This window comes from Gobio gobio, assembly GCF_949357685.1.
Source record: "Gobio gobio genome assembly, chromosome: 9".
NCBI classification, from domain to species: Eukaryota; Metazoa; Chordata; class Actinopteri; order Cypriniformes; family Gobionidae; genus Gobio; species Gobio gobio.
The window spans coordinates 51,904,500-51,932,365 of NC_137115.1; the positions used below are offsets into that span (position 1 = coordinate 51,904,500).

Genomic DNA, 27,866 nt, shown 5'->3' on the forward strand with positions numbered 1-27,866 from the left:
GCATATAAGATATTGAGTGACAACATATATACTGTTATAATAATATATAATGTACGTTTAGCTATCAAACTCTTCATTTTTATGAATAGGAATAACAACATCTGTACCAAATTGCATATGTTTGCTAAGTTTGAAATATGCAAACTTTTTAGATTGTCTTTTATATTTACTCTTCCGTTTCAAAACTGTGTATTGTCCTGACTGTTATTTCATATGTCAGGCTTTACAGGGTTAAAGACCTTGGCCAGAGAGAGCAGTGGGCGTGGCATTTAAAGGGCTGCGTGAGTGATCTCTTGCGCTACGCAGGATGGGCCAATCAGCATCCAGCAGCGGCAGCGGCTCTTCACGCTGCAGTAACAGCGCAGCTGCACTCGCGAGCTCCACACGAGCGCGCGTGCGAGGAGTTTATTGTTCGCCACACACCGGTAACTGGTCAGACGAGAACCCGATGAAAACCAAGGAGCTGCCAACTGTTCAGAAGTTCTGGCGGGACGACTATAAAGAGGGAAAGACTTCGGTGGATGTAAGAGTACGCGAGCCGAAAAGGCTGATTTTAAACGCGAGTTCTTCCGGTAATCAACATGCGCACGAGAACTTGTTACTTTTGAGTCGTGCGACGCGACTTGACTTCGAGAGTCAAGTTTCGGATTCCCAAGGCGGAGAGAAAGTAGGGCGGGAGGAGAACCATGAGTGTTGCGTCTCGCCGTGGGACATGGAAAGAGTGCCGGGAGGTGCCGTGACTCCAGGCAGAGTTTCGGAGGAAAATGTGAGCCACACGCCAGACTTTCTTGCAGACTTCAGTTGCTCGTCTCCGTTAGCTAAACACAAAATGACTAAAAGTGCGTCGAAACACAACGTGTCCGATCAACAAGACTCAAACCCGTCCCCTAGGATTATTCCCAAACTAATAGTCACCCATGATGATCTGGGTCCTGGTCAGGACATCACTGATTTGACCCTGAGCATGGGCGGCTTCTCCCTGGACCTGCATGCCGACGAGGACTCGCCCTGCTCGGACAGCGGCTGCGGAGGCTCCCCGGCGCCCTCGCTCTTCCACAGGAAACTCTCCAGCTCCTCTTCTGCGGGGTTATCCTCGGCCTCGTCGTTTGAGGAGTCTGAGGATGATTTCACAGGCAGTGACATTGAGCCCAGCAGTCTGTCCCCCAGTATGTTCGGCAGTCCTGATGAACTGGCAGGGGTAGGTGTCCAGCTTTCCCAATTTAAATGCTTTTATACTTTATTAAAGGGATAGTTCACCCCAAATAAATTGTACGCACCCTCATGATGTTCCAAACCTGTAAGACTTTAATTCACCATTGAAACACAAATGAAGATATTTTTGATTAAATCTGAGAACTTTCTGTCCTTCCATTGACAGTCTACGCAACTACCACCACTTCTAAAAGTTCATAAAGAGATTGTAAAGCTAATCCATATGAATTGAGAGGTTTAGTGCACAGTTTCTGAAGAGACTTGGTCGCTTTATATGATGAACAGATTGAATTTAGGCTTTTATTTGCATTAAACATTGATCAACAAACATAAACAGAAGCTCATCTGAACATGCTTGAGCTTCCGTTTACCTCAACTGATGTGTGATCAATGGTTATGTGTAAATTCAATCTGTTCATCATATAAAGCGATCAGGTATCTTCAGGAAATTTGGACTAGATCGCTCAATTCATGTGGATTAGTTTTACCATCTCTTTATGAAGTGTTAAAGCGGTAGTTGCGTAGCTGTCAATGGAGGGACATAAATCGCTCGGATTTCATTAAAAGATCTTAATTTGTGTCCTGAAGATGAACGAGTCTTACGGGTTTGGAATGACATAATTAAATTCTTGGGTGAACTAGCCCTTTAAGTTTGAGATATTATACAGATTTACCCATGTGTTTTTTCCATGCTAAGTAGTGTTATCCTTGTTTAACGTGCTCTTTAAATCTTTAAAATATACTGTACTTGCAGATAATGTAATATTAATTACACTTACTAATTAAGAGCGCACTTTCATGGCTGTTTACAACAGTAAATACACTTTTAAATAGTGCAGTTTGTAATAATGCCAATTTAAAGGTCATTTTATACTTATTTGGACTTGTTTACCGACTTACTAAAGCATTTTTAAAGTTCTTGATTTAAGTTTACATTTAAAGGTAATACATTTTCAATTTAAATTGCGACTTCATCACAAATCTGTAAATTACAAATATATTTATATTCATGACATGCATGTTTCAATAGAAATGGCATTAAAGTATATTATTGTCTTTAGGCCCACACTTTAAACACATTTCTTCAATGGCAATCGAAGTAAACACAGGGTTCCACGAGTTCAAAGAGTAGCTAAAAAAACAAAAACAAACCAACAGATACAATAACTGTGCGTTCACACCGCCGCCGGCGAGAGCGTCAAACTTCGCTCTGGCCGCTCTGCCATCGACGCTGTAGAAAGATTCGTGGACGCGCTGCCGCTCTGACGTAGATCGAATGCTTGGTCTTTTTTGAAACGGCATTTAAAGGGGCTGCAAAGCAAACACTCATGTTGATCTGCGTTTGTGCAGACTAACCACAGGTAGGGTATAACCGTATAATATAACCTCATGAAATCATTTAAATGTGAAAGTTTAAAAAAAGCAGATCGATGGAAAGAACTTAACAATTATAGTTACATGTTTGCTAACGAAATAAACCAATTAAAAGCCATTTGTGTGGTGGATAAATAATGTTGCACGTCTTCTTATCAAACCCGCCGCACCAGCAGTGATCAACCTCCTCTATTTTGCTTGGGAACTAATGTGGTCGGAACCGAAGTTTACAGCACTGCGTTCTCTAGAATCATCTCAAGCGGAGCACTTCTACATTCCCATTGGTTGCCGCCGGCTGCCGCCGAACCGCGTCATAGCTCATTACCATAAAGTTGACCTGACTTCAACTCTCCTTGACGCCCAAATCGTCCAAGACGCGCCGCGCCGCTCTCGCCGGAGCTCGCCGCCGGGCTCCCATTGAGAATGAATGACTTCCGGCCACTTTGACGCTCTCGCCGGCGGCGGTGTGAACGCACAGTAAGTGCTACAATGCCTTCGGTGATTGGCCCCTAACATATATAATTTTAACGCTAGGTGGCGCTGTCTTTGAATGTGTCAGATACCTCCAAGGAAATGCTGATGATGTATACCAACTTTTGTGCTGATACGTCAAAGTATTTAAAAAATATTGCAATTTACAACAAAATTTCAAAATGGCGTACAGGTGATTCCTAGCAAAAGTAGTATCGACAGAGTCAGCATGACCCAAAGAAATCTTAAGGCCCGTTCACACCAATAACTGTAAAGGTAAAGATATAGTTCTAAAAATCATTCTTAATATTAAAGACTATCAGAGTTCACACCACAGCTATAGTGATAACGGCACAGAGAAAATATATCAATGGATTCACTTTCAGAACGATTTTATCCAGCAGATAAACGATACAAACACTGACAGCCAATCAGAATCCATCCTGCTGTAACGTGCTCAAGCATTTAAAGTGACAGACAAGCAAACGCTTAAAATAAACAGAACGATATCATCCGCTGGTGTGGATGCTAATATAGTTATCATTCTTGCTGTGAACAGGTCTTTAGACTACGATTTTCTGGCAAACATTTCAAAAGTTATGAGCTGAAAGTTTTTTTTGGATTGTCTCATAACCTGTAGGTGGCGCTATTTCCAAATTTGTCATGCACCCCCAAATCATGTTGCTAATGAAGTGTACCAAGTTTCGTTCTGATAAACCGAACTATTGCCAAGATATAGCATTTAATCTAATTTTGAGTCAACATTACTATTTTCGCGTCATCAAACGTTTGAATAAAATATAATAAATAAAAAGGAATCCAAATTCTTTTTGGCCATTTTTTGTGTGGCTCCGTTTAACCAACAAAACTATTTTTGTACGACTAAATTGTAAACGACTAAAGACAAAATTGGGAGGAGTCACGAAAATATGACTAATTTTAAAATTACATGTACTTAAAGGGGCTATATGCAACTTTTTCCCCAAAATAAACGTAACAATTGCCTTTTTATTTGACCATTTATGACTCAAACATCTCCTGATGAGCATACTGACACCTTGTCCGCTCACAGTGGGTGCACCTATAAGCCTGTATCCTATTTTTCCTATTTTCTGGCGGGTCGTCTTTTCCCGCGCTGTCTGCGGATGTGACGTCACCACCGCTGCGAGAGCGAGCAGAAAATGAGAGCAGTTCTGTTTTTTGGCCACAGGTGTCAGTCGCGAGTTTAAATTTCAGAAAAACGCATATAGCCCCTTTAAATCCTACTTAAATATGTCAAAAAAGCACTTAAGTTCAACTAATTGAATATTTTTTAATTTAAAGGAACACTCCACTTTTTTGAAAATAGGCTCATTTTCCAGCTCCCACAGAGTTAAACAGTTGAGTTTTACCGTTTTTGAATCCATTCAGCCGATCTCCGGGTCTGGCGGGAGCACTTTTAGCATAGCTTAGCATAGATCATTGAATCTGATTAGACCTCAAAAATGACCAAAGAGTTTTAATACTTTTCCTATTTAAAACTTGACTCTTCTGTAGTTACATCGTGTACTGTAATAGTTCCTAGCCATATCGACCTAGATGTAACTACAGAAGAGTCAAGTTTTAAATAGGAAAAATATCAACTCTTTGGTCATTTTTTTTTAGCAAGATGCTAACGGTCTAATCAGATTCAATGATCTATGCTAAAAGTGCTACCGCCAGACCCGGAGATTGCCTGAATGGATTCGAAAACGGTAAAACTCAACTCTTTAACTCTAGGGGAGTTGGAAAATTAGCCTATTTTCCAAAAAAGTGGCGTGTTCCTTTAATTTGCAAATATGCAATTAAGTGTCCAAAAAGTGTTAAGTTTGCTCTTAAGTATATAATTTCTGTAATAAGTATGCTAAAGCACTTCTTTGAACCAATTTCTCAAAGGTTAGGGGAAGGGCTCTTGATAAGTGTTTGTGCGCCAAAACTTTATTACCGGATTTATTATCAAGTCCTGTAGCAGACGTGAGGTCTTGTGCAGTTTATCTATGATATTCCTTTAAACGCATTGATTAGGAGTTTATGCCTTCCAGTAACTTCTCAGCATGTTCACAACTTTGTTGTGTTTGAGTCGTTGTTAATCTACAGCAAGTCTTTTTTTTTGTATTTTTTACAACATACAATGACATTCAACATCAAACATAAACCAAACAAAAATTGGGGGATGCATATAACAAATCTTACATTGAACAGAGTAAATTCGACATATTTAATCTACAGTATCACTTAAGTTGGAATGAAATGAATGAAGATTATAAGGATGATTGAGTAACGAGTCAAATGGAAACTATTTATTAGAAATGACAGCTATTTTTATCTGTACATCTCCTGCCTTTTTTCAGTGAAAGTGTTGATCTAACACTAACATGAACCTGTTATTTTACATATGTGTGTGTGTGTGTCATCAGGCTTTTAGAAAGGTTACTGAAATATTGTAGTTTCATTCTTTCTGACGAAGAATTTCTAGTCTGGCAAACGTTTTCGGTTTCAGACTCATAGTGCTGGTATTTAGGTTGGCTCTTGGAACAGTTGACGGGTGAAACCCATGGGAGGGATGATTTTTTTTTTTCTGTGGAAAGTTGGTAACTACACAATATATTTGCCTTTTAGGTGTTCGAGACGCAAGTGAGTAAGATAAACCTAAAGTAAATGGGGATGTTTTTAAAGTGTGAGTGAAACTCTGAAGCTGAAGAACAGAAGTTTCTGGAAACTAAAAAAATAGAATTGAGACATATGTAAAGGTCACTGATTGATTTAATAAAACACTCACTGTAGTCATTCATAGATGACTAATGGAGTAGTCAACTCATTGCAATTATATTCTCCAGCCGGAAAAATCCCCCAAATCCCTTGTGTCTTGACGCTTCAATCTCGGTTAGACAATGTGCCGGTTTTGGTCAGGGTGGATAATCCGTCTGAAACGGTTTCTGTTTCAGGCTGAAGCTTTGAGTGACTTCACATCTCTGACGCATATGTTTACCGTGATCTGAGCAGAAACTCACGTCCACAGACTGACCTAGCGATCAGCGCACTGGGCGTAAAGCGCTCATCTGTTTCTGAAGCTCAGGTGGTGAAGCATGACGCGAGCAACACCGAGGTCATGGGCTTGATTTCCAGGAACAAACTTTCTGATACAATCTACTACTTTGACTGCGCTTTGCGTCTTACAGGGACTTGATGTGTGTCTACAGGGTGTTTTGGTGTTGCTTGTTGTGTCTCTGCTAAATAAGACCATGACCAGCGTCAGCAAAAACAGAACTGGTATTACTTACACATGTGGGCGTTTCATCAGCAGATCTGTGCTAATCTCCAGTTTCCCGCTCGATCTCCGGTTATCCAACTAGTTTGTGTGCGTCTGGCTGATCCATGAATCAGGATGAATCAGTCAGGAAGTTTCTATCTTTCCCACACTGATTGTTGTTCCGGATCTCTTTTTTTTCTTCATACGTACATCTTGCACTATGCATCAACATATGATGCATGTTTTTTTTTCCCTTCTGCATCCCATTACGAAATTCAAAAGAACAAGTAGACACAAGTAGACACAAAGTAACACTTTAGTTTAGGGTCCAATTCACTTTTAACCAATTGCTTATTAGCATGCATATTACGGATATTGTCTGGTTATTAGTACTTATAAAGCGCATATTAATGCATGACCATATTCTACATCCCTTAAAGGGATAGTTCACCCAAAAACGAAATGTTATGTTTATCTGCTTACCCCCAGGGCATCCAAGATGTAGGTGTCTTTGTTTCTTCTGTTGAACACAAATGAAGATTTTTAACTCCAACCGTTGCAGTGTGATAGTCAAATAATGCATGTCAATGGGGATATTTTAGAGTATGAGAGTAAAAACACATAGAATTACGAATCCTTAGTAAACCCTTGATGTCATTGATGTCTTAAGACACCAAACGATCGGTTTCTGTGAGAAACCCAACAGTATTAATTTTTTTTTTTACCTCTTATCAGACGAATGTCATCTAGTATTCCCAGCACCATAACTTCCTGCGAATAAGGTCAAAATACTGGCGCGATCAAAGATATATATATATATATATATATATATATATATATATATATATATATATATATATATATATATATATATATATATATATATATATACGTAGACAGTGTTGGGGAAAGTTACTTTGAAAAGTAATGCATTACAATTAGTGGTGTCAACAATAATCGATTCGGCAATGCATCGCAATGCGGGGCATGCACGATTCAGCATCGATGCGGCTAAGTGCCATAATCGATTATGTCATCGTTTGTTTTCTGGCCTTGAGTTGGACAATAAAGTTGTGAAGTTTCAATTAGTTCCGGGGTCATAACAACAACAACAACAACAACAATCAAGATGGCTGAGGCGGAGGGAGATTACTAATTAATTAAAACACTTATGTTCACTGCTGGAAAAAGTTGGCTGTTATTATTGCTCTATTTAATTTCAAATGGTTCTAAAGCAGAGAAGAGAAAAAAATTCTCATTCAAAGCACTGAAAGCAGTGATTTATGTTTTCTTTTTCAGGTTTGAAAATGCCATATCCAATACCCTGTACCATTCAATTTTATTTTATTTAATGACATTTATGTCAAAGATACAGGAGAGTGATAATACACACATAGCAGCCAATAATATCTGTTGTTCAATATCTGACTGCTTGTATTGCCTCATGACTGATTAAAAATTTGCCTTGTTGTGTGCAGTAGAATTTTGATGCATCGCAATGCATCGTAGAATCGAATTGAATCGAATCGTTACCTGGTGAATCGTAATCGAATCGAATTGTGAGGGCAGTCCCAATGCACACCCCTAATTACAATATTGCGTTACTCCCTTAAAAAGTAACTAATTTAGTTACTTAGTTACTTTTTATGAAAAGTAATGCGTTATGTTACTTTTGCGTTACTTTTTCTCACCTGGGCTGGGCTTGTTTTTGTTTTGTTTTTATAACAAAAAAGTAATATTTTTGTAAAGACCTCTTCATACCAAAATTGAAATAATAAGCCCCAGGCTGAGGTAAAAATGCGAATTCACTCAGGGCGCAGCTCTGCTGCCATTCTGGATAATGGTAGAATAGGACGCAGGATTTTTTATTTTACCAATAAAAACAAAAAATCTAGTAATTTTCATCATCAAAGGTCAGCAGCAAGACATTGGTAAATTAAATATAAAGGTAGATTAAATCCATAAAAATAGTTTTTATTTAACATTTAATTATTGGAGGTTTGCATAGTATTCTAATTTTGCATTTGACTGATTTTATTCATTTTGAGGAGTACAGAATCTTTATTGTGCAAGTGAGATAAATAAATGCTCACATTTAGTCTAGAACTACAATAACCATCATGTTTACACACAACGCCTCTGCACTTATTTTTCTCAACATGGGGGCAGGAGAGCTGTCAGTCAAATTAATGTGAAAAAGTAACTTGCGTTACTTTTTTGAAAAAGTAACTCAGATATTTTGTTGTAAATTTGACAAGTAATGCGTTACTTTACTAGTTACTTGGAAAAAGTATTATTACGTAACTCAAGTTACTTGTAATGCGTTACCCCAACACTGTACGTAGATGCCTCATTCGACCGATCCGCGCAGGCACAAATGAGGACCCTATGTATATATTTATGATCGCGCCGGTATTTTGCATGTATTTTGACCTTATTCGCCTGAAGTGATGGCGCGGGGGCGGCTGATACAGAGCCATAGAAAAAAATGAAATAAATGTTTAAATATGGATAGGTTTCTTACACAAACGCATCGATTCGCTTCAGAAGGATTTTATTAACACCCTGGAGCCGCGTGGAGCAGTTATTTGACAGACAGATGCATTTTTATGGACTTCAAAAACAGTGCTGTTATAATGCTTGGATTAGCCAGAACATTTTTAATATAACTCAGATTTTATTCGTCTGAAAGAAGAATGTCATATACACCTCGGATGACTTGAGGAGTAAATCATGGTCTAATTTTCATTTTTGGGTGAACTATCCCTTTAATCCTACCCAATACCTAAACTTAACAAATACTAATACTATAAATAAGCAGTAATGAGGAGTTTATTGATGCAAAGTCGTAGTTAAAGTGTGACTGAAATCTTTTGTAACAATGTAAAAGTCACTTTTGCTCAATTTAATGCATCCTTTCTTTAAAAAAAATCTGGTTACATTTTATTTTAAGGTGACATGGTATCGTACTTGCTCGTATAAGTAATATGACTAATATGAATTAACTTGGGGTTTGGTTTAGGGTAAGTTGCATTTAATTATGCATAATTTACTGTAATTATTACTTTAGTATGGATATGTGTAATATTACCTTACCAAAAATCATACTCTCTCCAAACTTCTGGACGCTGTGCACAAAGAAATGCAACTAAACATTGATAAGCTGCTTTATAATGAGCCCCAAATGATCCTGATCCCCCTGTCAGGGTTTACTTTGTATGTTATCATCACAAATCTTTTTCCTTTACGTTTGCTGTACATTGAAGTCATGCAAGCTGCATATTCAAATTTTTGTGCCGTCTTTGAATGAGCCAAAATTGACATGCATCCACAGGCCTGCGCACACAGACACATGTTCTGATGCCATCGTTTAACCAGCGCTCACACCGTGTCATGGAAAACTGAGCTGTGGGCGGTTCCTTTGTCGCTAAGTAACCATGAATCCATATATGGTGTTGCTTCTCATTTCTCTTTCTTCATCTCTTTCTTAATCTGTGTCGCTCCTTACTTCACTGATCATGACGCAGATTATTGTCTTTGTTTTATTCACAGCGAATGTGTGTGAATTACTTTTTAGGCCTGTTGTGATGATGTACACACTTCACAAGCTTGCTCCACCACTTCTCAGACAAAGCCAAACACTCCATACAGTCTACAGGAAGAATGTGAGACTGGCTCTGTTGCTTTCTGAGGGTGTGAAGCTGTTAGACAGGTTTACCTCTATTATGCTTAAATTGCTTAAGAAGCTTCTTATAAAGGAGGGAGAGAGAGAGCAAGAGAGGAGAGAAGTGGAAAATGGACAGCTGCAGTGACGGAGGAGGTGGGTGATGGGTGGGTGGGGTTTTTACAGCGGGTTCAAACACAAACAGACAAGAAAAGCACTTTTATTACATTAGTGCTGCTTGCTGAGGCGAGTCTCTTGTATAATTTAATATAATATACAAAAAATAAGTCATTTATTAAGTATTAAAATGATCGGCCCCACTTTATATTAGGTGGCCTTAACTACTATGTACTTGCATCAAAAAATAAGTACAATGTACTTACTGTGTTCAAATTGTATTGCAAAACACCTTTGCTGATATTGAGGTGGGATACGTGTAGGGTTAGGGACAGGTGTGGTGGTGTGGGTCAGTCAGTACAGATGTAATTACATGCAGGTATTTTTTTAAAATGTAAGAACAATGTAAAAACATTTATGTACACAAGTGCATTGTATCAAATGATTAATTAAAATGTTAGTACATAGTAGTTAAGGCCACCTAATATAAAGTGGGTCCAAATGATTTATTGAATGTCTTTCACATGATTTGCAGTGTTGCATCTTCATGTCAGGAGAACCCGGCGAAGATCCATGAAGTCAGATGGGAATCTTCTTTTAAAGCCGCATGTAATCGTGAACCCGTAAAGTTTAAAGCATTTGTTCTAACACGTGATTGACAGAAGACTAGGGAGGGATGCACTGCTATCTCAGGATGTTTATATCCGTTCTCTTGAGTTGTTATTGTAAACTGAAACTAAAACCATAACTATTAAAAATCATTCCTGACAGCTGAAATATTCAACAAATGCACATATGAGAAGGGTGTGAATTAAAGGGAGGGAGGGGGGGGGGGGGGGGGGGGTCAAAGAAAGTCTACCTGTAATATGAAGCTTTACCAGTAAACATGAAGATGTTTTTCTAGCTTTGACTGATTTTTATTCGTAATTTTGGTCGCCCCTGAAATTGTCATACCATTAACTAGTGTTGTCATGATACCAAAATTATGACTACTATACCAGACTAAAATATTTCAATACCAAATTTTTTTTAAATTCTTATTAGTGCTGTCATTCTTAAAGTACCGGTGCTAATAAAATTTAATATCATACCGTTTTTAATAGCAGGGTATCTCGATTAAATGCGCTATAAAACCACACTCATTCAGGGACTTGCATGGACAAAGAACATAATGTGCTTAAAATGCATATACATAGTCGAATGATAAAATGTGCCCTCTTTAATGCTGTTAAACTGAATGTACAAAGCAAACTGTTGCTGAAAAATCCACAACTTAACAACACAGCGGCTGTGCCGCCTCATACGCAACAAACTGAGATGCTCTGTGTATTCTGACACCTTTCTGTCAGATCCAGCATTAACTTCCTGAGCAATTTGAGCTCCAGTAGCTCGTCTGTTTGATCGGACCACACGGGCCAGCCTTCGCTCCCTATGTGCATCAATGAACCTTGACCCTGTCGCTGGTTTACTGTTCCTTCCTTGGAGCACTTTTGATAGAGACTGACCACTGCAGACCGGGAACACCCCACAAGAGCTGCAGTTTTGGAGATGCTCTGACCCAGTCGTCTAGCCGTCACAATTTGGCCCTTGTCAAACTCGCTCAAATCCTTACGCTTGCCCATTTTTCCTGCTTCTAACACATCAACTTTGAGGACAAAATGTTCACTTGCTGCCTAATATATCCCACCCACTAACCTGAGCCGTGATGAAGAGATCATCAGTGTTATTCACTTCACCTGTCATAATGTAATGCCTGATTTGGTGGATATGTATATACTATTGGCCATTGTGTAATTCTCTTTTAATATGAGTGTTTGCCTTTAAGTCAGAACACATGCATAACCGTGTTCTCATTCTATCATGACATTGTTTACATGTTCTTTCACAAATTTCATTATAAGCATGTCAGTGTTTAGTAAGAAGGGAGTGAATGAGGCAGGATGAGTGCATATGCTCCATGAGAGCTAGTGAAAGGCGATGGATTAGGATCAGAGAGGGAGATAAGAGTGTGTAGGGGGACATATGAGAAGGAGGAGGCATTGACTGACAAGCGGGAGAAACAGTTGAGCTGCAGAAGTCTGTGTGAGCGAGAGACCTGGAATCAACAAAGAGAGAGAGAGAGTTATGTCAGCTGTGAGTGTATCAGTGCTCCATGCACATGATGTGTGTGTGTGTGTGTGTGTGGCTGCTCAGTCTGCTTCCCGGATGCGTGTGTGGTTGCAGTGCGGGAGTCGTGGGTCTCTGCACGCTTGTGTGTGTGTTTTAAGTGTGCATGCTTTTTTTCCCCATAAATTAGAGACTGTCTGCTGTCTTGGTTGCCAGGTAAGAAACTAATAAGTATCCATGTTAGAGGAAAGGAGTAATTGTGTGTTCATTGAATTCATGTTATGAAGCTTTTACATTTTGAATGACTTTTAAAAATGTCATGTGGTGTAACCATCGAGTACAAAGTAATATATTTTCCTTAGTTCTTCAATGCATGATGTGTTTCATGTTGTTATTATTATTTATTACATTTTTTACAAATATCATGAATTCATTTTAATTTATAAATATCATTAAGGATTTGAGGAGTCAGACATTTTATAACCTAAACCTGAATCTTTTTCAAATGGTGAAACTACAGGTCAAAAGTTTGGGGTCAGAATAAAAAAAAACTTTATTTATTAAATATTACACATGCATCAATGAGCCCATGACCCTGCCTTATTTCTTATTTAGCACATTAAAAGTGACAAAGACATTTATAATGTTACAAAAGATTTGTTTCAAATAAATACTGTTCTTTTGAACTTCCTATTCATCAAAGAATCCTGAAAAATCATGTTTTCCACAAAAATATTAAGCTGCACCTCTGTTTTCAACATTGATCATTTAGGAAATGTTTTTTGCGCACATGTTTTTGAAGGATCATGTGACAATAAAGGCGTAATGGCTGTTAAAAATGCAGCACAGGATTAACAATATTACCTTTTTACTGTATTCTTGAGTAATAAATGCAGAATTGGTGAGCACAAGATGCTTCTTTCAAAAATATTAAAAATTCTCAGCGACTCCAGACTTTTCAACAGTAATGTAGTAATAAAAAAATGCTAATATTTGAAAAACTGCATTGACCTAAAATCTGCTGGGGTTTATGTGTCAGGTCAGTAGATCTGTACAATAGCAGCGGTAACCTGATAAATGAGTGTGAGACATTAAACCCTGTGTGTGTGCAAGTCCTTGAGATAAGTCAGACATGAAGATACAGTGGCTCTGTTTGTCCAAGGTGGATGTGACCTTTGACCCAGGAGTGGATCTCATAATGACACAAAGCTCGGCCGTTATCACCATGACAGCAGTTCATATTTTAGTATGATCAGGACAGGAGCGGCAGACGTGAATCAGTAGCATGTGTTGCAATTACAGTTAAGATATAAGGTATTGTAAGCATTAAACATAACGTTGTAATAGTTTAGCAATGGTGGATCTGTTTGACTTTACACAATAGATAAAGGCAGAACATTTTCGTGTCCAAATATGTGTAGTGCTCGTTTGGGAACATGGTGCCTGTTTTGAAAGTGAAATGAAATGGCATACCTCTCTCCTGAAGTTTTAAGGAGTGTGTGTGTGTGTGTAACTAGGCAGAAGGACAGGAAGGAAGACAGAGGTCTTTTATGAGGTGTCGTCTGTCCCCTGTGGGCTATAGTGTCGTCAAAGGGGGTCAGAAACACAGAGGACAGACTGAATTACATCCAAGTGTGGAGAGCGAGCTGTCGACTCTACAGAGCACATGTTGAAAGGGGGATGGTTTGGAAGAAGGGAATGAATGTATGAATTGTACAGGGGAATAAAGAAAAGAGACCTGAAAGTGAGACCATGACATGAGGGAAGCATCTTTCTAATGTAATATTTTTAAATACAAATTGTTGCTGTAGTTATATAATGCTGTATTATATATATATATATTAAAATAACACCATTATCATAATCTTAAAACTTGTTTATTTTCATGTTTAAATGAGAAAAAAGTACCGTATTTCCAATGTGGTGTCATGCTTTAAAGTAGGTCAGGATCTAAACACAGATTATTCTGGAAACTGTTCGTTCCGGGCAGGGATTATGTTTTCTTCGTATTCCTGTCAAAGGAAGTAAAAAATCATAGTGAGAAAAGCATCTGAGGAATTATGACAGGAAGCTGTCAGTGATTGTGAATGTGAAAGGATGTCATGAGGAGCTAGTTCTGTTACAAACAGCTGAGTTATGTCATTTCCCGCACTCACACATTCCTCATCGATTTATAATCGATAACCTGTAATCTGTAGCCCGCGTGCGTCACGGCTGCCGTGTTGACCTTGTGTCACTGATAAAGTCGTCCCTCTGGACCTTTAGTTCCCATGCCTGAGTAGAAAGGTGTCAGTGTTTTTACTGAAACTCCGTCAGGACACAAAATGTTTGTTTAGAGAAAATATAGATATGGCAGGGCTTGACATTAACTTTCTTGCTGACCAGTCGCTGTGGCTTGTGGTTTTCCAAAGTTACTAGTCACTCAGCACTAGCCACAGTTTTGACATCGATACCATGGGGAAAAACGGCCATATAGATATTTTTATGTGAGCACAAAATCTGCGGGAATGAGTAAAATTATGCCTAATACACACAATCTGAAATTCAAGCCTTAAACACCAACAATATTCATCTGGAGCAAATGAAACGAGTGAGTGAGGGGAGGCGGGTTTGTGTGTAACTGATGAGAGATAGAGAGAGAAAGAGAAAGAGAAAGAGAAAGAGAGAGCAGCTGGTATCATGTATCTATTCTGCAGAAAAATACTATTGGAAGCATTTCAGATATTTCAGTTTCGAAAAATCTACATAGTCCTGAGAGGCGGCTGGTATCGTGTATCCATTCTGCAGAAAATTACTATTGGAAGCATTTCAGATATTTCAGTATCGAAAAATCTACATAGTCCTGAGAGGCGGCTTTATGTGAGCACAAAATCTGCGGGAATTAGTAAAATTATGCCCAATAAACACACAATCTGAAATTCAAGCCTTAAACACCAACAATATTCATCTGGAGCAAATGAAACGAGTGAGTGAGGGGAGTCGGGTTTGTGTGTAACTGATGAGAGATAGAGAGATAAAGAGAAAGAGAAAGAGAAAGAGAAAGAGAAAGAGCAGCTGGTATCGTGTATCTATTCTGCAGAAAAATACTATTGGAAGCATTTCAGATATTTCAGTTTCGAAAAATCTACATAGTCCTGAGAGGCGGCTGGTATCGTGTATCTATTCTGCAGAAAATTACTATTGGAAGCATTTCAGATATTTCAGTTTCGAAAAATCTACATAGTCCTGAGAGGCGGCTGGTATCGTGTATCCATTCTGCAGAAAATTACTATTGGAAGCATTTCAGATATTTCAGTTTCGAAAAATCTACATAGTCCTGAGAGGCGGCTGGTATCGTGTATCTATTCTGCAGAAAATTACTATTGGAAGCATTTCAGATATTTCAGTTTCGAAAAATCTACATAGTCCTGAGAGGCGGCTGGTATCGTGTATCTATTCTGCAGAAAATTACTATTGGAAGCATTTCAGATATTTCAGTTTCGAAAAATCTACATAGTCCTGAGAGGCGGCTGTATATTTAATTAACATGCTTTGTTCAACCTCAATGTAAATCCCTCCCCCTTTGGAAAGTATATAACCTATCAGGTATACTGTTAAAATCAGACTGTTTTCGGACGACCTGCAGCACAGAAGGTTCTCATTAAAAGAATAATTCGAAGTCTTGATCCGAAGTCTCCTGGTCTATTCTTCAACAAACAACTGAAGTTCACAACAGATGGTGCCGTGACCCGGATATAGTTTCCAGCTTCCTCACCTAAAATCCAGATTGAAACTTCAAGCTCAAAGAAAAAGATCTGCCTACGTTCCAGACTGGAATCCAGAGCGAAACTTCCAGCTGAACAAAGATTTTCCAGACTGAATCTTTCAACCAAGGGTTGTGGTGAGTGCTGCTCTATCCAAAAGAACCTTAAAAGACCAGTACAAATTTGTTTATCCTCTGGCTGCCAGGGAAGAGTTAACAGACGGCTGTAGGGTTTGGTTAACTAAGTTATCCTCTGTTATCAAACAGAAAAGATTAGCCTCACAAACTAATAATTGTTCTGTTTGAAATAGGGAAGATTAGCATTTAGCTAATATTTGTGTTACCCTCTAATTCTGTTTGAAATAGGGAAGATTAGCATTTAGCTAATATTTGTGTTACCCTCTAAAAAAAAAAAGTTTTGTTTTTTAGGGATGAGTTATCCTCTGTTTTTCAAATAGGGAAGTTATTAGCCTCACAAACTAATAATTGTTCTGTTTGAAATAGGGAAGATTAGCATTTAGCTAATATTTGTGTTTTGTGTTACCCTCTAATTCTGTTTTAAATAGGGAAGATTAGCATTTAGCTAATATTTGTGTTACCCTCTAAAAAGTGTTTTTTAGGGATGAGTTATCCTCTGTTTGTCAAATAGGGAAGTTATTAGCCTCACAAACTAATAATTGTTCTGTTTTAAATAGGGAAGATTAGCATTTAGCTAATATTTGTGTTACCCTCTAAAAAAAAGTCTGTTTTTTTAGGGATGAGTTATCCACGGTTTTTCAAATAGGGAAGTTATTAACCTCACAATCTAATAATTGTTCTGTTTTAAATAGGGAAGATTAGCATAGCTAATATTTGTGTTACCCTCTAAAAAAGTGTTTTTTTAGGGATGAGTTATCCTCTGTTTTTCAAGCAGGGAAGATTAACATTTAGTTAATATTTGTGTTGTCCTCTGTTTTTGTCAAGGAAGTTAACAATAGTTGAGCGGTGTTAACAAAGAAATGATCAGAGAAGTGAGTGTTTGTGTGTGTGGTAACAAAGAAATTCAAAAATGTTTAGGAAGAATCCTAGACTGACCCCCACAACTGAAAAAGGTGGTCTCGCAGCTCCTCTGTGGACAGACAGTGATTTCATATCACAGTTAGGAGTGCAGATGAATTTAATTGTCACAGAGAAAGTTAGACAAAAACTAACTCAGAAATATGAGATCCATCCGGACAAGAATTGGTCGATTGATGAATGTAAAAAAGTTTTAGGAGCATGTATTCGCAAGAACGATGTGAAAGGCATTATTTGTTGTCACAGAGAATTTGGTTTAGCGCTAGCTAGACAACAGTCTCAGCAGATCTCAGAGCTAGAGAAACAGAACGAAGAACTCTGTGCTAGAGTAGCTTCTTTGACTAAGAAATTGAACCTCAACAAAGCTGAAGAGAAAACTGATGTGAATGAAGTTAGTCAGACTGATAACGCTAATCCTGACTTGCAAGCTTTCTTTGAAACAGATGTAGCCATTCAATCAGTATCTGATGTGCCTGTTGATTCAGTGAAATTTAGCATCACAGCCCCGAACATTGTTCTACAGAGTCCACCAGTCACAAACCCATCCTCATGTATGATGTCAGCAATGACTGAAGTTTTGTTAGAGGATGAAATGACTCATGATTGTGTTACGGTTACAAACGCAACTACGAATGAAATAGCAGAAACTCCCATTGAGAATGCAGAATTGGAGTTGTTTGTTGAGGGTTCAGCTCAAGTGATTGAAGGTAACATTACAGCAGCTGCAGTTTTGTGTCAGGGAAGGAAAACCTGGAGTCATGTGTCACACTATAAAGTTGTTCCCCCACCAACAGGGATAGGGTAGGACACGAATCAGTGAGGAGCCCAGGAAAGAACTGAATGCAACAGGCATTCGGGGGCCAAACCTGCGGCGAAGATTCCCTGGTAGGCATCCCCATCCACTAGTCCATCCATACCTCACTGTTTCTTTAGGTGTCACAGGAATTAACAAATAGGGAAAGAAGGAACAACAATAGCAGACTCCAATTGAACAGATGAGACAACCCTGATGTTTGCTGTCTTTTAGAACAAATACTGCTCTGTTGTCTTTTGTTTTTCTTTGTGCAGATATTGATATATATATTTTTTTTTGTGCATATATATTGATGTCTGTCCCCAGACCCATATGCACCGATTCTCACCTGCCTATGAAGCCACAACCTCTGAAGGACAACGAGACCAACTACTGAGTCAACTGTCAAGAAGAAGAATAGGAAAAAAAAAAAAATACACAACGCAGAGAATAATCTACGGGAACTTCAGTCTTCCATCAACATGATCAAGATTGCCTTGCTACTAATCATCATGGCCATCGCACAAAGTGTAGACTCCAGAAACAACATATTCTTAGAGCTGATGAATATGTCAAGAAACACCTTGTTTGCTGGAAAGAACGTTTGCATGCCACACCTGCCTTCAGTAGGAGCAGGAATCCCATGGGTGGCACATGATGGGAGGAACGTCTGTATATAACATCCTGCTCAGCCAAGTCAATGGCAGGTGCACCCTGGTTCTCTCCTACCACCAACACAGAAGATGGCTGCATTCAAGGACTCACTTATGCGCAGACATGGTGGTCAAGGACTCTTGAACAAAATCCAACAAGACATTCTTGATCTTTCAGCAAAAATTACATCAGATGACTGAAGATAATTCTTCATGGTTCGGAAACCTGTAAGGTCAACATTAGACTCACAAGGACTGTTCCAACCACAAAAGAATATTGCCCGTAATGAACTTCACAGACCCTAGTGGCATGTTGTTTCTGTGGCAGCATGTCATTTGTCACTACAGACAATCAACACAGAGAAAGTGAAATGTGCCTGTAACTTTTTCCAAGTTACATGACTAGACGATGGGGCTTATGCTAAAAAACATAAGCTACAGAATGGACTGATGAAGGTTTAAATTTGTATTATGTGGGAGTTATTTAGAACTCCCAAAGGGGGGATTGTTGAAATACAAATTTAAGAAAGTACATTGTATTTACAAATTTAATAGATAATAAGTCTGGGGGTTTTCCAGCACCTCGGATTCAGGAGGAACAGTGTGGTTTTCGTCCTGGTCGCGGAACACTGGACCAGCTCTATACCCTCTACAGGGTGCTGGAGGGTTCATGGGAGTTTGCCCAACCAGTCCACATTTGTTTTGTGGATTTGGAGAAGGCATTCGACTGTGTCCCTCGTGGCGTCCTGTGGAGGGTGCTGGGGGAATATGGGGTCCGGGGTCCTTTGCTGAGGGCTGGCCGGTCCCTGTATGACCGAAGCAGGAGTTTGGTCCGCATTGCCGGCAGTAAGTCAGACTTGTTCCCGGTGCATGTTGGACTCCGGCAGGGCTGCCCTTTGTCGCCGGTTCTGTTCATAATTTTTATGGACAGAATTTCTAGGCGCAGCCAAGGGCCGGAGGGTGTCAGTAGGGCTGTCACGATTATGAAATTTGGCTGACGATTAATTGTCCAATAAATAATTGCGATTATGACGATTAATTGTCTGTTTTAGGGCTTTGGCGATTAATTGCCTGTTTTGTGGCTTTGTCGATTAATTGTCATACAAATTGTTGTGATTATTTAATTGAATCCCTTGTAAGTTGTCACTTGCAATAACACATTAATACACTTAAAGCCTTTAAATATTAAAGTAATTTAATCAATGAAAAATATGTATCTTTCAGAAATGTGTACATTTAAAGAAACAATGTAAATGTATATGAAAGTATAAATAATAGAAACAATCACCATAAAGTTACCATAACACATAAAGGACTGTCAATATCTCATTCCAAACTAAAGTAAAATATAAATATATTTTACAACTTTGAAAATTCTGTAAATAACAGAAACAATGAATCACAAATATAAACTATGACCATAACAGAACAGGCCAGAAAAATCAAATTCTGAAATAAAAACAATCATGCTCCTTAATGGCTTGGTAGATTACGGGAAAGAAACACTAGCATGTTGACTTTTTCTGGCTTAAGACAGCATCTAACTGGGGTGACAATGTTGCCAGCTGTACTGAACATTCTTTCAGAAGCAGTACTTGTTGCACATATGCACATGTAGGCTACTTTCTCGCCAACTTGGAAATTAAAGGAAACCTATGTATGACACGCCAATTCGCTATGCCATTTTGGAGTGCTATCAAGACGCATAATCGCTTTTTAACGTGTTTATCAACGCCGTTTCATTCTATCCCCCTACACTGCCCCTACCCATCACACACACACACACACACACACACACACACACACACTGCCCCTAAACCTACCCATCACAAGAAACATTCTGCATTTTTACATTTTCAAAAAAAAACATAATTTAGTATGTTTATAAATCCATTTACATTCACGCGGAATCACACGGCGTAGACATACACGCGGAGATGATGGTTCGTTTCAGCGTACACATACAAGCGGAATCACACTGCGTAGACATACACGTGGAGATTATGGTTTGTTTCAGCGTACACATACAAGCGGAATCACACTGCGTAGACATACACGTGGAGATTATGGTTTGTTTCGGCGTACACATACACGCGGAATCACACAGCGTAGACATACACGCGGATAGCTCAAAATGCGTACAGATAACACGCCATTTGGCTTTAGAAAGTTAAGCAAAGCCATGATGTCATGTTGATTGGCGTTGTCGTTTTCGGCTTCGAAACTAAATCCATCTTTGTTGAATAACTGGGCTGCTCTAACTCAGGATGGAGAAATCAACAGGGCAATATAATTTGAACGTAATGCTCAGCGTAATGAATTCAGAGGGAGACCGGTAGAAGTAGAGTGCAGGTATACTGTTAAAATCAGACTGTTTTCAGACGACCTGCAGCACAGAAGGTTCTCATTAAAAGAATAATTCTGTCTTGATCCGAAGTCTCCTGGTCTATTCTTCAACAAACAACTGAAGTTCACAACACTACAATTGAAAAATGTATCAATTATATATTAACAATATAGTAGCCAAGGTGGCTAGTAGGAGTGACCGCGTTACACGCCACTGCTGAAATACACACACACACACACACACACCCACACACACACACATTTGGCGGGTGTTAGTGTCAAGCCCTGCAAATCAGTATTGGTTTTATTTATTTAGACTTTTCTGACTATTAAGCAAAAGAAGAAAATGATTTGCAGTATCTTGGTCTCATCTATGCAATCTTTGATTTCAGGCTAAATCGTGGAGGAAGTTAAAGACCATGGTGAACTGCTCTCCATTTGTGGTTTCCTTTAAGAAACGATATCCTTGGGTTCAGCTCGCAGGCCACTCAGGTAAAAACTCATTTTCATAATATTTCATTGCAGAATGAATGGAGGAGATAAACGTGCATCATTTTGGACTGATGAACACTGATTTTGCCTCTCTGTGTGTAGGTAGTTTTCAGGCTGGCGAGTATGGGAAGCTGCTGAAGAAGTATTGCGAATGTGAACATCACTGTCTCAAGAAGCTGATGAATGACAACCTCCGGCCATTTGTACCCAGTTATTATGGTGTCGTGCAGCAGAACGAGCAGGATTACAACCTGATGGATGATCTGCTGACCGACTTCGATTCCCCTTCAATCATGGATTGCAAGATGGGAAGCAGGTGAGGAGGAGAAACCTTCAGTTCAGATTTAATGAGATTATACAATTAAGCTTATTTGTTAAAACCTCCCATTTCCAAACCAGCCCTAACCAAACAAACTAGACGGCTCGGTGAGGTTGACGTTGTGAATGGTGTGATTGATGGGTTGTTGTTTTTTTTGGGGCACAGGACATACCTGGAGGAAGAGCTGGTGAAGGCCCGTGAGCGTCCTCGTCTCAGGAAGGACATGTATGAGAAAATGGTGGCTGTGGACCCGGGAGCGCCCAGTCCGGAGGAGAGGGCCCAGCAGGCCGTTCTCAAACCTCGATACATGCAGTGGAGGGAGACACTGAGCTCCACCGCCACTCTTGGCTTCCGCATTGAGGGCATCAAGGTGGGCTGATGAGAAAATAGAGATATGAGCTTTTTATGCATCACGGGGAAAAAAATGCATCCTGGTTTCCACAAAAATATTAAGCAGCACAACTTTTTTCAACATTTATAATAATCAGAAATGTTTCTTGAGCAGCAAATCATCATATTTCATGATTTCTGAAGGATCATGTGACACTGAAGACTGGAGTAATGATGCTGAAAATGCTTTGTGCTTTATTTTAGAAGTCAGATGGCACATGCAACACCAGCTTTAAAAAAACCAAACATAAGGAGCAGGTGATGAAGGCCTTGGTGGACTTTGTGGATGGAAACACACAGTTATTGGTATGTTGTTTCAATGGAAATGTTTTAACTCTGCACTGGAGGTTTTGTTTCATTAGCTTTAGCCAATGGCTTTCCTATTATGCTTGTGAAAATACACAAACATGAACCTCTTTATTGTGTGATGTTGATTTCTTCCTCAGGGGTTTTTGATAGATTTCTGTGAAGGGCTGATCTGACATTCAGTGACCTTAATAAATGACAAAAGCCATGTAATAATGGCTTACATGTACTATGGAAAAACAATAAATTATGCATAATTGCATGCAACTAATTCTAAACCAAACCCTAATCCTAACCCTATAGTAAGCACCTGTAGTTAATTACGCCGTACTTGATTGTATAATTACACTGTAACGTGGATGCCTTAAAATAAAGTATTATTAATAAATTCTGCCATAGTAGGCATTTCAGACTGTAACTCTATATATAAATTTATTATTATACAAGTTAAAGGTGCAGTAAGTGATTTCTGAGAAACCCCGTTTCCACTAGGGTTGGGTACCGAACTCTGTACTTTTAAGGGCACAGACCGAATTTCGTCGGTACTACCGAGTATCGATTCACATTAAATCAATCGGTACCAAATTTCGGTACCTGAGAACGCATATTGTGATATAGACTAGTGTCTGTAAATATTAAACCGCAAAAAGACTACTTAAATACGAATCATGCGTGTCTCTGTGCGAATGAATGCGTAGACACGTGGTTTACAGTCTATGGGTTTACCTCACACACACTCTCACTCAGAATCGTGCATGTCAGTCGCATGTTTCCATCTCTGCCTCTCATATGAGGACATGAACGCACGAACGTCATCTCAAAAAGAAAAACGACCGGCGTCATATCATAAACACACAGAGACTCAAATTCACGGCAACCCGTCAAAATAAAAGTTCTGCTAACTTGACAAATAAATTAATGTTGTACAGTAGAAGTTAGATACGCCTCAATGTAATAAAAAATACTAACACTAATGTAATAATAATAAATTATAAAAACTTTATTTATTTCTTTTCTCTTTATTTATTGTTTCTTCATGTTTCAATTTTAACCATATAAAACTCAGTTGTGCAGCACTTTGTTTGACAAAAAAGTTTAATTAAATTAAAAGATAAATTCAATTAATGTTTTATGTCTTCATTTGATTACCAGAAAATACATAACATAATTTGTGGGAAATCTTTTCATAGAAATGAACAGAGACCCAGGGCAGCTCTGGCATAATGTCAATAACACTTTTATAAATGACTTACAGGTTCTTTACAGTTATTTATGTAAACATCCCAAAAGTACCGAAAAAAGGTACCGTTGGGTACCGGTACCGATACCGGTTAAAATGTGAACGGTACCCAACCCTAGTTTCCACCCAAATACCCGAAACAATTTGTCCCAGGAACTTTTTCCCCCAGACCAGCTGCTGTCTGTGTTTCCATCGCGGTCTAAAGTACCGTTATTAGTCCGGTGACGTAGGACTGCGAACGACTTTCCAGAACCCACTAGATTTCATCTTCTGCAAATAAATGTAATAAAGCCTAGTCGTCGGTTCATCGGTCGTATTTTTTTAACTCCATTGTTGATTTGAACAGTAAACGACTCTTACTGCACGCACCGCAACGGACTTTTAGGTTGAAATAAAATGCAGGGTTGAGTCGACCAATCAGCATGTTCAGCACCCAAGTCCCACCCCTGAAAGTTCCTGAACTTTGAAAAAGTACTACCTCATGAGCAGGGCCGTTTTGAGGGGGAAATCTTTACCCGGAACTTCATTTAGACCCCGGTTCCTGCGGTCAAACACACCGAGTACCACCCCAAAGTCCCTAGTTCCTGAGGAAAGTTCCTGCGGTGGAAACGCGGCTATGGTTGATATTTTAAATCAACCCATTGCTCTGTCCCCAAAATGCACGAACACGCTATCCAAGAGTGGATGTCTATTTATCATAGCTGAAGCTAAGCAAAATAAAGCGAGATCTCTCCAGTGCTGGAAAGCTTTTCTAATATTGACGCAGGTCCTGCATCTCCTTCCTGATCATAACCAGTGATATTCCTCTGACCTTTTCTCTTTTGTAATGTCTCTCAGCCATTTCTCTTTCTACAGTCTTTCTTCAAATCTCCCTCTTGTTCACGCTATCCCCTCCCCCATTATGAGTGGACACGCCCCTTACTACTGATTGGCTACAAGTGTGTTGGGCTACTCAGTCCGATCCACTTTCAACAGCAATCGATTACTGCACCTTTAATGGGCGTTTCCTGCAGTATTGTGTATTTTTGCTCTGCTGGAATCCAGGAAATCTGGTCAAAGTTAATTTGATAATGATGTGGTAATGGATAATTAGAGTTGTGTGTGTGTGTTCTGTTTCCTCAGAGGAGTTATCTGCAGAGACTGGAGGAGCTGCGCAGCGCTCTAGAGACGTCACAGTTCTTCAAAACACATGAGGTGAGGAATCTGTTCTTTCCATGTTGTGAAATCCTTTCCTGTCTGGGCCAAATCGTTGTCATCTCTGGAACACAACAAATCATGTTTCATAAGCTCAAAACTTCGCCCTGTTTCTCTCCAGGTGGTTGGGAGTTCTTTGCTGTTCGTGCACGATGCTTCAGGCCTGGCCCGAGTCTGGATGATTGACTTTGGCAAGACCATCCCACTGCCACCACCCCAAACCCTGGACCACCGGACGCCCTGGGCTGAAGGAAACCGGGAGGACGGGTACCTGTGGGGTCTGGACAACCTCATTCAGATCTTCGGTGACATGCTGCAGGACTCGACCTCACTCTGACGGACGCAGTGAACATGCTTCAACCCGAAGGATCACGTGCAGGGACACGTTGATGGAGGGATCACTCCTTCTGATAGGAGGCACACAACAGGAAATCAGTCCTGAGATGAGTGCTGAGGGACGAATGAGTTTTGGAAAAACTCAAGCTCATTTTGGGAGCTCACATTCGACATTCCTTTTTCTGATACTGAACCTAAACAGACGCTGAGGAGCAACAGATAACAAGCAACTATCATTTTTTTAAGGGTGCACAACCATGATTATTCTTTAAAGGTTATTTGCTAAGTCTTTTCCCTCTTTTTTACCTACATGTATGATCATAACACTATCACACTAGAGTGTGCTTTTCTTGGTTTATTTCTTTCCCTTGTAAATGTCTCTTTGGGGTTCCACGGTTATGTAAATAGTTCTTATTTAATGTTTATTTTATGTTTTTTAACAAGTAATTTCGTTTTTTGCTTTGATTTTTATCTCCGTAATTGAACTAGTACCTCGTTTATTTACTGAAAGGCGATACATGCAGATTGTCATCTTTGTTTTTTTTTTTCCTGTGGTCTTCTGATCTTGATGGCGTATGATCATGATTCCACTTCAGAAGAACTTTAATTGGTTGAAAACCGTTAACAGATTGGCTCAGTCAGAGATAAAGTAGTAGAGTTTTGCACTCAACTAACCGCCCATATCGTGGATAGTTCGACTCTACCAAGATTGTGTTTCTTCTATTTACTGATCAGAATTAGATGCAGTGTTTCTTACAACTAGCCACAGTTACAAAGATGCTAACAAGTATAATAGATATTTATATACATGTGTTGATGGAATAGTTTGTTTACTCTTAGTTTATTGTTTTTTAAGGTAACCCATCAGTGACTGACCTGTTAGTCACATGGTTTAGTTTCTAGGTTAGGCAAAAAGTGGTTTGAGAAGCTAACCTTTTTTTTTTTTTATCTGCCCCAACAACCATTAACCTATTTTTTTTTCCCCCTTTAAATACAAATCAAATATTTTTGGAGCTTTTGAATTGGTACCCAGTGCTCTTTCCACATTCGGCTTCATAGCGCTCATGCCATATTGCATGCATGAATACCAAATCTGACACGGTTGATCTTGCAAAGTGTGGTGGAAAATGTATTTTGCCGCACGCAAGCAGATTATACCAGTTATGGTCACTGATGTCATCTTGTTGCCAGAACGCATTAGTTCTCAAATTAGGTGCTGTGGTCAGCTTAAAAAAAGAGAAAAAGACACTTTTTCCATCATCACTTCATGTTTGCCTCAGGCATAAATATTTAATTTCAGAGATAGACATAAACAGATCATTCCCTCTACATGGTGTTAAAGTGATTACCTCACCCGGACACTTTGAGTTGATGTTAGTTTACAGAACGTCATGTTCTACCAATGTGTGTGTGTGTGTGTGTGTTTATCTTACAGCTTCAGAGATTGTATTTTCCATCTTGAACGGGCCTGCACACGGTCTGTCAGTATTTCCCCGTCGGACTGTGAACATTAAGTGTCACACCGCGTTCCTCTGGAGATCCACTGCCTTGTTTACACATTATGTAAGGTATTATGTTTTGTTGAAATTGGTTTCTTACTACCGTACGGCGTGTTTTAGATGACATGTTTTATAATGGAAAGAGAACTGGATGGTGCGTCGCCTTTTTGAGTTGTTTGAGACGGCCGTTAATCGCAATAGCTGAGCATTTGTGCTCACATCTCTTTGAATCATTGTTGTCTCGAAAGCCAATACAATAAACTGGAACTATTATTGTTTGATATACAGCATTTCTCCTGTTCACTTTCTGATTCACCATTACTTAAAGATCATCAGTGCTCTACGGTATAGACTGGGTTGAGGTTTTTTTAAGAATGAAATTGCATTAAATTGACTGACAGTAAAGACATTGTTGCAAAAGAGTACTAATTAAATACTGTTATTTTGAACTTTCAATTAACCAAAGAATCAATTTTCTAGTGGAAAATATAGCAGTTTCCACAAAAATAAAAAGCACAACTGTTTTGGACATGAATAATAGCAAGAAATGTTTCTTGAGCAACAAATCCGCTTATATTTGTGATGGATCATGTGATCCGGAAGATCTGAAAATCACATTTCAAATATATTAAAATAGGAAACGGTGCATTTATTGCACTCTATGGTCCCAGTTTCACAGACAGGGCTTGGACTAAACCAGGATTAGGTGTGCCTTAGGGAAAAACATTACTGATGTGATGATCTTGAGACTAAACAATGGCACTGATATATCAAAGCCAGGAATGCAAGAAGTGCTGCACAGGGTGTAAAGTCTCGGTGCTCTTTGGTTGTATGGGATAATTAAGTTTCAGAAACAAAGGTAGTCCAAGGCACTCGATGGGTTGGGTACACACCCTGACGAAGGCATGTAAAGCCGCAACGCGTAGGTGTACCTGTCACCAATTTTAAATGTTTAAGCCATGAAAAAATAAAGGCTTTTTAACTTTTCCAACACACCCATCGAGTGCCTTGGACTACCTTTGTTTCTGAATGGCACTGATATATTTTAAGATTTGTCAGTGTAAGTTTCTTTCAGTTAAAACAGCTCAAACATGCATTTTAGTCTGGGACCTTAACCTTAAACCTAGGGGGATTATGTTTTACTGTATTTTTTTTTAATTTTTATGTATATTCCAGCCTTGGTGAGCATAAGTGAAGTCTTTCAAAAATATTTAAAAAATCTCACTGAACCCAAAACAGATCCATGACATTGAATTCAACATTCTTGTGAGTCAGAAGGAAGTTATTC

General features: G+C 39.1%; 1 protein-coding gene across 1 annotated transcript; it reads left to right on the plus strand.

The window, feature by feature from the left end:
* Positions 1–307: 307 nt before the first annotated feature.
* On the plus strand, positions 308–27,111 carry itpkcb (inositol-trisphosphate 3-kinase Cb; the record flags this gene model as incomplete). Its single annotated transcript, XM_079825054.1, has 7 exons — positions 308–1,198; positions 21,195–21,294; positions 21,397–21,610; positions 21,779–21,983; positions 22,208–22,309; positions 24,672–24,743; positions 24,865–27,111. 7 exons carry the CDS (start codon positions 308–310, stop codon positions 25,078–25,080), a joined length of 1,800 nt encoding a protein of 599 aa, XP_079681180.1. The 3' UTR covers positions 25,081–27,111.
* Positions 27,112–27,866: the final 755 nt, after the last annotated feature.